Source organism: Ciona intestinalis, unplaced genomic scaffold (assembly GCF_000224145.3).
Source record: "Ciona intestinalis unplaced genomic scaffold, KH HT000352.1, whole genome shotgun sequence".
Taxonomy (NCBI): Eukaryota; Metazoa; Chordata; class Ascidiacea; order Phlebobranchia; family Cionidae; genus Ciona; species Ciona intestinalis.
The window spans coordinates 419-10,080 of record NW_004190673.1 but is presented as its reverse complement, the minus strand read 5'-3'; the positions used below and the strand labels follow the sequence as shown (position 1 = coordinate 10,080).

Below are 9,662 nucleotides of genomic sequence, written 5' to 3'. Positions count from 1 at the left end.
ATGAACCAGAACACCCGTGTTATAACGACTGTCGTTGCCCCGCCATGCGAGGATAAATAAGTTACATACGTGGTAACTCGTAAGCGGGCACGAGGTGTATGAAACAGAACACCCGTGTTATAACGACTGTCGTTGCCCCGCCATGCATGTAACTAAATAAATATTTTACAAAAAACTGCAAAACATTGTTGAATCTCAAAAAGTACAGCCAGGGTAAATATCCACCCCGCCATATTTAACCCCCACCTTTCTTCCCACCCCTCTTCTTTTTAACGGAAGGTTGAACTTGATGAATCGACCCCGCTTCCTTCTCCCTCGTTTCTGTCGTCTTCATTAAAGTTTCAATCCTACGTTTCATATCGCCCGAGAGAAACCTGACGAGATACAAATATAAAGCTGGTTCATATAAATGCAAAACATAGAGATAATATACACATAGGTGCAAAGCAAGATTAAAAAAGGGGGTCAAACGATTTTAACCTCACTCCCCATTTTACACCTTGATTTACAAATCTTAGTATGACAAGAAATGACTAAACTCTCGTTAAACAAGGAACTAGTTATGGTAACTGTATTTTTAATCTAGAAAAAGGATAATTAACAAAGGGTTGGGAGTTATTAAAGATACATTCTGGTTTTAATGGGAATAATAAAATCAAGCACGATTGATTTAAACCTTTTCATTTTTTTGATCTTCAATTCCATTTCCTTTCTTTTCACCATTCTCTCTTCTTTCATACGCTCTATGACATCATAATTACCATTACATCACAATAATATGTAAGTTAAATGTAGAAAGAATCTTCAGCCTATTTGTTTTTTTATGTTATAGGTTTGTTGTTGGTGTCTCGCTCACTTACACATATATCGATTATGACAACATCGTCGAACCAGCAATATGTATGACATCATAATTAACATTACATCACAATCATATGTATGACATCACACCCACCTGTATCTGATACATCATTATGGGCATTGTCATCTATTGTGACATCATCAATGGCATCAATGGGTTCTGATACAGAAGTTTGAACATCAGATTTTGGCTGAAAATAAAATCAACAAATAATTTCAACAATGAACATTACATAAGTTTGTGTAAATGGAGAGGGAAGGTAAATGAAAGCTTGAAGTTCATATTAGTGGGGTCAAGATGACAAAAACAAGGTCTTTCAACCTTTTATGGTTCGTGGCCCACTACCCCATCAATACAACAACCTACATTTGTTTTAACAAATTCCCATTAAAAAACCCTAGCTTAGCAGCCAATCACCAAAAAATAAATGTAAACACAGAATCAGCGGTGTAAAAAGTGCGTATCATCGGCCGGATTTTTTAAAAACTGCCGGCGTGGGAATCCGGAATTTATTTACTCCGCCGGCCACGTAGCATTTCGTTTCATGTTAACGTATACGTAAGTTACCTATTCATGCAGTTCTGACGTAACAAACAGCTTAATATTGTCATAAATCCGGCATTTATGCAGAGACAATGGCAATTCTGACGAACATAACTAGCTAGGTCGTAATACATTTGCGGTATTTAGTAATTGATTGCGCCATAATAGGGATTGTGACTAATGTAATACGTAACAATACGAACCAATATGTATGTTCGGAGAGTGTAGATCAGTGTATTACCGAATATAAAACACAGACAATCTTAAAGCACCATTATATTCCTGGTAATTCTTAAAAAGGAAATCCCTTGCCCGTGGAAACTTGTTTTTTAACTGTAGTTGGTAATCGCCGATTAGTTATAAAGTTTTATTGAACTAAAGAAAGCAATCCTAGTGGAGTATTCCTTGCTTAACTAGCTTTTGGTAATAATTTCAATTGAATGTTGACTGGACAAAGTTTGTCGCGCGTATTATAAATAACACTATGCGGTATTATAGGCTTATAAGCAAAACTTTAGTTTTACTGCCAAACTCTTAGCCCTATGACAGTTACGTCACGTGTGCGTTACACATGGAAATCGTTGCGGCAATCAGACTTTGATCGGTAAAGACGAACCGTGATTGATGCGTTTTAATTAATTTCTTACGCTACTAAGGACCGCAGGAAAAATCGTTTGCTTATATCCAAAAGCCTCGTGTAGTCGTGTAAGTGATGAAAGCGGGGGATACGAGGGTGGGGTTAAGTAGGAGGCAACATTTGACGTCAGAACGCACGCGTCGGGGAAAACTGCTGGAAAAATACAACTGCAAACCGGTATCGGCCGGATTTTTGTTTTCTACATGCCTGCACAGAATATGTTTAATTTATGAAATCCAATTCTTTATTTATAGGGCCTAAACAAGCTACATTACACTATATATATACGAGGGTAAATAAGCCACACCACAAACCTCCACATTGGGATCATCATCCTCCACAAACTCCAACCCCATCTTCACCTCAGCGAGGTTCTGTTCGATCGGTTCAAGTTGTTTCTCAATCTCGATCGCGTTGGGGGGTTTCGAGGGGTCGGTGGGGGGGTTTCCCTCATCTTGGGTGGTTTCCACTGGGGGAATTCCCTGAGTAGTTACCAATGTTTTTTGCTCTGAATCCTGGACCTTCGCCGCCTATGGCATATATTGTGCTTGATATAAAATGTTGCTGCTTGGTACATATATATATATATATATATATGTGTTTATGCTAATACATATGCCATTGAAACAAACAATTGTGAAAATATCTTCCTCACACTTATAATAAAATTGTGCCGCAAGAACATATATGCTTTTGATTAATATACAAATTAATGCTGCCAAATATACGTAAAAGAAAACAGACAATGTATACTGGTACCAACGTTTGATGTTATAAACAGGTTGTCTTCATCAGGGTGAAGAACACTTAACAGCAAATATTAGCATGATGTAAATTGTAAGATCATCAGTTTTAAAATTATCTCTATGACATCACTAAACTAAACATGACATCATAATATACATTATTACCTCATTAAACCCTGGTGGTCGTACAAAGTAAGGTATCTTCCCTCGCTGCCAGTCGTTTAAAATCATCTTAGCAACGGTTTTCAAATCAGGAACCCCTCCCTATGATGTCATAATCAATATTATTACATAACAAACATATATATCTTTGGATAAAAGCCAATGGCATTTAGTTCATGGATAGGCAAGCTTCAGGCTAAAGATTTAGTTTTAAGTTTCAAGACACAACGGGCAATTCGCCAACTTTGGCTTAAATGCCGAGTCCATAGAATGTCAAATGAGGTCCTAAGCCAAACAGAATACAAGTCACAGATGAAAAAACATGTTTATATTTTATCTGCCTACACATGAATTAATACCATTTGAAATCGCTCCTCGGTTAAACTTTAATACCAAAAAGGCAATAAAAGCATTGTGCCTGATGGCAACATGAGTAAAATATATTGATTCATATCTTTAAAAGGTTAGAGACCTCTAACATTACTAACATGCCACCCACCTCAAGCACGCAGGACCCCAACATTACACACACGTCACCAACTCACATGAGCCACCTAATACACCAACCCACCTTGAGCAACTTCCCCGTCCTCTTGGCAACTTGTTCCAAGAAATCCTCGCTGTCTTCCCATTCCGTAATCAAATATTGTTTGGATAAATATTCACGCTTAACCCTCCTTAATATTTCTCCAATGTGTTGATCAGCGTCGCTTACGTACTCCACTCGCACCTGTGATGTCATAATAGGGTGGTGTGATGTCATAATAGGGATTGAGGTGTCATAAGGGTGTTGTGATATCATAAATTCCAAATTAACATCATGAGACAGTGTGACAAACGAATGGATTCTTAGTTGGAATTAACTAACGAAGGTGTCTTGAAGCTGGTCCATTAATTCCCCGTAGCTAAAACGTCATGCCTGTTTCTCGTATTTCCAACAACACGTAACTTAGGCAGCACTCAACGTATTTAGTTTACTTTACTCTCGAATCTCATTTATTCCATCTACTGTATTTCCTTATTTTCCTGTTCTCTATACATTCATTTATTCATTCTCTATATCGCCATCTATCCTGTTTACTACGGACCACAACACTCTTATAGAAGTTACAATCAGTGGCACAGCCAGAAAAAAATTAGAAGTTTTTCAAAATGGAGGGGGGGGGGGGCATGAATTATTTAAACACCCGATGTTTAACCAACTTGCCACAAAATACTCACAACTCCTTTTAGAATAATCTCTGTTTCAGTATCTCCTGTTGGATGAACAATCCCCGGGCAATCGACGAGGAAGATACGTTTCATTAACGTGATGTATTGCCATACCTACCATAGATATCATATATATAATTATAGATATCATATATTTAAGGATAGATATCATATAAAGTTTCTATAAACACAGGGGAGGCAGACATAGTTAGACACACAATCCTGTGAAACAAATCTAACTTAGTGGTTGTAATGTTTACTGATTAATGAAGTCTAAGGTAAGTCTGCCCCTGCCAAGGACCTCACCTATATAGAATATACTTTATGCCATAATATAATACAATTACCATTATGACATCACAATAACCAAGCATTCTATCCTACCTTAGTCTCCCCGGCCAATGGAGCAACTTTACAAACTTTCTTTTTCCTCAAAGTATTGATAATCGAACTTTTCCCAACATTTGGGTAACCAATGAATCCACAACTTATGGTTTTTTTATCGCTGTGCAGCTGGAAGTTACAAGGTTTGTTTATGTTTAGTGGAACTTTGATGATGGGTAGAAAGAGTTTCATTGTTGGATATAATCTAATACTTACAATTGGGTAATATTAATTTGTGTTTTCCTACAAGCTATTAATTGACATAGCTTTTATAAGCATTGTTAATGTTAGTATTGATGATGTTATGCTTAGAACTTACAACTGTAGCCCTTTTTCTAAAACAATAACTAAAAGGGTGAAGGATTTAGAGCACCATAAGGCTTGAAAACTGTAGCTGCTTTATGTGACATAAAGCCGTTTAAAAGCAGCAATACCACCTAGCTATAATGCATTTACAGTGTAGACTGTCTACACTGTGTAGTTGTGCATTACTGATACAGTCATTTATTACAATACAAATACAACCAACTAACCTTCCCGAATTGCCTCAATAGATTAATCAAAGCTCCTTTCCCGAATGGGTTTGTGATTGATGCGTGGAAGGCAAGGGTTGGTCGTTCCTTGGATAAGTGGGCAACCCAAGCTTTCTGTGGGAAAATATACATGGTAATTGTATGATGTATAAGTAATTGGGTATTGCTATATTTACTAGTGTAGTGTATACATTGTAACAATTATATAGGCCTATGACACTTATGCGATATATAAATGTAAGGTGTATTGTTATATCTAGTGGTGCCTTTTTAATTGAGGATTCTAATTTTGTGTAAAAACATGTTAATTTAAAAATAAACACGCTTTAAAGCTGTAAGGTAGGCAAAATAACTAGGCTTAGAAAGCTTTATAATCCCAAAACCAAATTCCCCTGTTTGGTAACCACTGCCATAACCCAACACAACCTAGTGCACCTACTGTTATCCACGTTGGTACGAGGTCAACTTTGTTAAGCGCAAATATAAGGTGTTTATGCGGTTTCTCCTTCGCTAAATACTTCTCCACACGAGGGCAGCGAGTACCCATCGGGTCTCGTGCGTCAAGAACTTGAATCACGACGTCGGAACAATCGAGAACCTGTGACAATATTATGACATCACACTTAAACATTATGATGTCATAAAATTTGAATATGACATCACAGCTGGACATTCAGTTTTTATAATGACATAACAATAAACCATGTACACACGTTAACCCCGATACCACTCCTTTCAAATGTATAAAAGCACCTGGGAGTTGGGGTAACTGGCCGAATCCCAGGTTATCCAAAAAATAATTTACCCATATAGACAAACAAATAAGATACTCAAAATCAACAAAATGCTGTGACATTACAATAGTTATTGTTTTTTTCATAAACTAAACATTCAATCATAACAACCACTCTTACTTTATACAGCTCGTTCCAAATTCTCCTTGATTGTCCAGCATTGAAGAAATGAGCCAACGCAATATCATGAGTACCGTCCCATTCTCTCACGAGGTCATTATCTTTCACGGGGTCATATGATTCGGTTGTTTCACAAATCTAAATCCAAAATAACAGTATTGATGTATTTAACAATGAATGGTGTCACACAAATCATGTTTGCACTATCCCACAAAGTTCCATAAAAATAACTTCTAAACCTAAACTGACTTCACAACCATAATGAAATATTTGAATGTAAGCTAATTACTACACGGGCCTGAGGTCCCCTATGTTTGATAGCATTACCCCTTTTTGTTTAAAAATTGTTACACCTGTTAAACAAACTTTTGTATTGTTATATACGTAACATAAAACAGATACATATATTTATTATTTGTAAGTTGTAAAAATACATTTAAAACAACATTTTAATGATTTAGTACGAAGACATCTAAATAATTCAGTGCCAACTAAACATTTGAGCTGTTTTTGCTTTTATTTGTTACTTTTTTGTTTTTTTGGGAAAGTATTTTAAGAAATTTATCCTTCTAGTTTATGACATCACAATCTCACCTGTTTGCTCATTTCTGTGACATCACTAACGGTAATATTCGGTCGTTTTCGAGTCGATTTTTTACCAAAAGTTGTTTCAAAACTTTGAGTGTCAAGAATATGAACTCGTGCGTTCTGTGTGATGGGATAAAGTGAGTGACGTCACAAGCGAGTGGATTAAGTTAACATAAGATAAGGTTACCACAGTTATAGAAATAGACCTAACTGCTGATATGCATGTTTTTTACAAAAGGTAAATTGGTTTGAAACCTTAGCAACATAAAAATCTGCATTTATACCCTCTGTGTTATTTTGGCGGCAAATTTGCCTTTTATATAACAATGGGTAGTTTAGCTTTGGTTTTTTTTATCAAAACAAATCAAAAATTGCCCTGCAGCGACACTTGTACTACATCACAATCACCTTTGCTCTGTCATGTAACAATGACATCGGCAGTTTGCTTGGTTTTAAAATTATCTGGTAAGGATCCTTCATCACTTTCCCGATTTCTGATTGAAATTTCTGGAGACTGTTTTGAGAAATAACTCGTGTGTTTCCTGTAAGCATAAATATGAAAAGAAAAACATTTATAACAGTAGGCTTAGTGAAGACCAAATAATTAAAAAAAATAAAGGAAATTAGCAACAAAATGACAATCATAAAAACGCACTACTAGTAAAAGCTACTTGAGCGCCAAGTTAAAGCGGGGCTGTTAAATTCACTAAAAAGTTAAATAGTAATATTGCAATGTCTCAATAATGTTGTTTAATATAACATTAATATTTCCTTAATATTATGGTAGTAATGCATTAAACTAATATTTAACTTTCTCACTCACCAAACCACCTTCTATTTGGTTCAACTCTCGCTCTTGTTCCCGATGCAAGTTCCGCTTGAAAAGCTGCGGCTTTCACAACTTGACCTTTACGGTTCCTGGGGTTTAAGGGAAAGTATTATTCATTATTCAGCTGTTTAACTTATTGAACTTCATATTACATTTAACTCACAACTAATATAATATCTTTCTTTTAAAAAATAAGGGCCCAGTCATTATCAGTATGATTAAAGCCTTGTCACATACCTTCGAGAATGTTGCAAGCACTGTAGAACCTCACCCATATAGAATATGCATATACAATGTTGGGGTAATGGGCCAACTCTGGCCTAAATCCCAGGTGCCATGACTTGCCTCACTTTAGGACCTCACCCATATAGAATAGAATGTGCATATACAATGTTGGGGTAATGGGCCAACTGTAGTTTAAATCCCAGGTCCCATGACATGCCTCGCTGTAGGACCTCACCCATATAGAATAGAATGTGCATATACAATATTGGGGTAATGGGCCAATTCTGGTCTAAATTCATCAAACACTTTTACCTGATAGGTTTCCCTCCCTTGTACATATTAAGCCGTTTAATGGTGGCTTGACTTCGCATGTTATGACCTCCTTTCCCACCATCTTTCACACGATCTGTTGGTGTAACAATGGTGATTATATAAGTTATAATAGATGGAATGTTTGTACCTTATTTATCCTCGCATGGCAGCGCAACGACACAGGTGTTTTGGTTCAAACATCTCGTGCCAGTTTACGAGTTTGCACAAGCGATTTTGTTTACCAACTTTTGGTCATGCACGCCATAATTTGTCTCACGCACAACAATTAATAACACAATGAATAAATGGCTGACATATATTTTCTATATGGCTGACAATTTGGACAATTATGCTTTTTTTTCCAGCCAATGAACAATGGTTAGGACAATTTCTCGACTGCTATGTGGGTATTTTCTTTACAAAAACAATAATATTTGAATGTCTTTTCACCAAAATAATCTGAACAATATTTTAATAGATTCTCACCTGGATTAGTACTCGACGCAGATTTGCTGATAGTTTGTCGTTTCTGTTTCGTTAACGGTTTAACTTTCGCCATTTTTAAATATAATTTATCATAAAACGAATCTATACTCTTCTAAAAATCTACACATGCAAACTTGGTTTATTATTTTTAATGTTAGAAAACGTGTACCACAGATTTCGGAAATTTGGAATTTGTGGAATCGTCGGAATGGGCACGAAGTCCAAAGTGTTATTCGAAATGATTAAAGCAACTTTTTTTGTCTAAATTATCAGCCATACATTAAAACTAAAATAAAATCCAAAAAAATAAAGCAACTTTTTTCCTGACCAGAAAACGATTGTCGTTATAACGCGGGTGTTCTGTTTCAAACACCTCGTGTTTGCTTACGAGTTACCGCGTATGTAACTTTGTGGGTGATTTTTTTTCTGTATGCCTGATAATTTGGACGATCTATTAGTTACCACTGCGTTGAACCAATTAACAGTGTGTCCCCAAAAACACACACGTCTACAATGATAGCAGCGTTGAATCCATATTCTCTGGGCTAGAGCGCCATACACAGTAATTGTGCTTGGATGTAACTACTTATAATTACCAGAGTCCGTTTACGTATAATTACCAGAGTCCGTGTTTTTTATAGTCTAGCTGATACATAGAAATCAAATAAATATCCTAATTAAAAACAAAAAAAAACGTCATGGTTGATTTCTCTCTATGAATCAGCTGACAATTGTAAACAACCTTTTAAACTCATGGCAGTTGTAAATAGAAAGTTTTACGTTTGTCGGTGTTTTTTCAAACAAAACTATTTCGTTAAAAAGTTTAACTTACATGTAACATATGATGGGACGGGCAAATTAGAACCAACAACGGAACAGGTTGGCAAGAAACTTAATGGTAATATTGGAAATTCCTCGGTTTGCTCCAACCCAGTAGGCAGTGATCACTAATGGGTTGTCTAAAACAAAATTGGTTTTAATTATTAACCTGGCCTTTGTCACTGTATTGAAGAGATACACAACAAATTATTTTTTAATGTTTTACGCACTGAGAAATATCTGTACTGTTCTGTACTTATTGTATTGGATAATATTAGCTGCTAGTACAGCTTGTAAAGACTTGTAATATTACATCCAGGTTCTTCTTGACCGGGGAGCAAGTGACGAAGATGTCGCCGACATTTTGCTGTCACTTCAACATGAAAGGGAACGACGAGAAAACTTGGGAG

The 9,662-nt window shown here is 36.2% G+C and overlaps 1 protein-coding gene across 1 annotated transcript; it reads right to left on the bottom strand.

Annotated features, from left to right (window-relative positions):
- Positions 1–215: 215 nt before the first annotated feature.
- On the bottom strand, positions 216–8,593 carry LOC100183745 (nucleolar GTP-binding protein 2). Its single transcript, XM_002124963.5, has 16 exons — positions 8,434–8,593; positions 7,948–8,041; positions 7,405–7,499; positions 6,990–7,123; positions 6,588–6,701; positions 5,994–6,131; positions 5,519–5,677; positions 5,080–5,193; positions 4,547–4,675; positions 4,172–4,276; positions 3,522–3,680; positions 2,954–3,052; positions 2,357–2,572; positions 956–1,052; positions 677–743; positions 216–374 (listed from the first exon to the last, which is right to left on the bottom strand). The coding sequence occupies exons 1-16, from the start codon at positions 8,504–8,506 to the stop codon at positions 236–238; spliced, it is 1,932 nt and encodes a 643-aa protein (XP_002124999.5). The 5' UTR covers positions 8,507–8,593; the 3' UTR covers positions 216–235.
- Between the last annotated feature and the right edge of the window lie 1,069 nt (positions 8,594–9,662).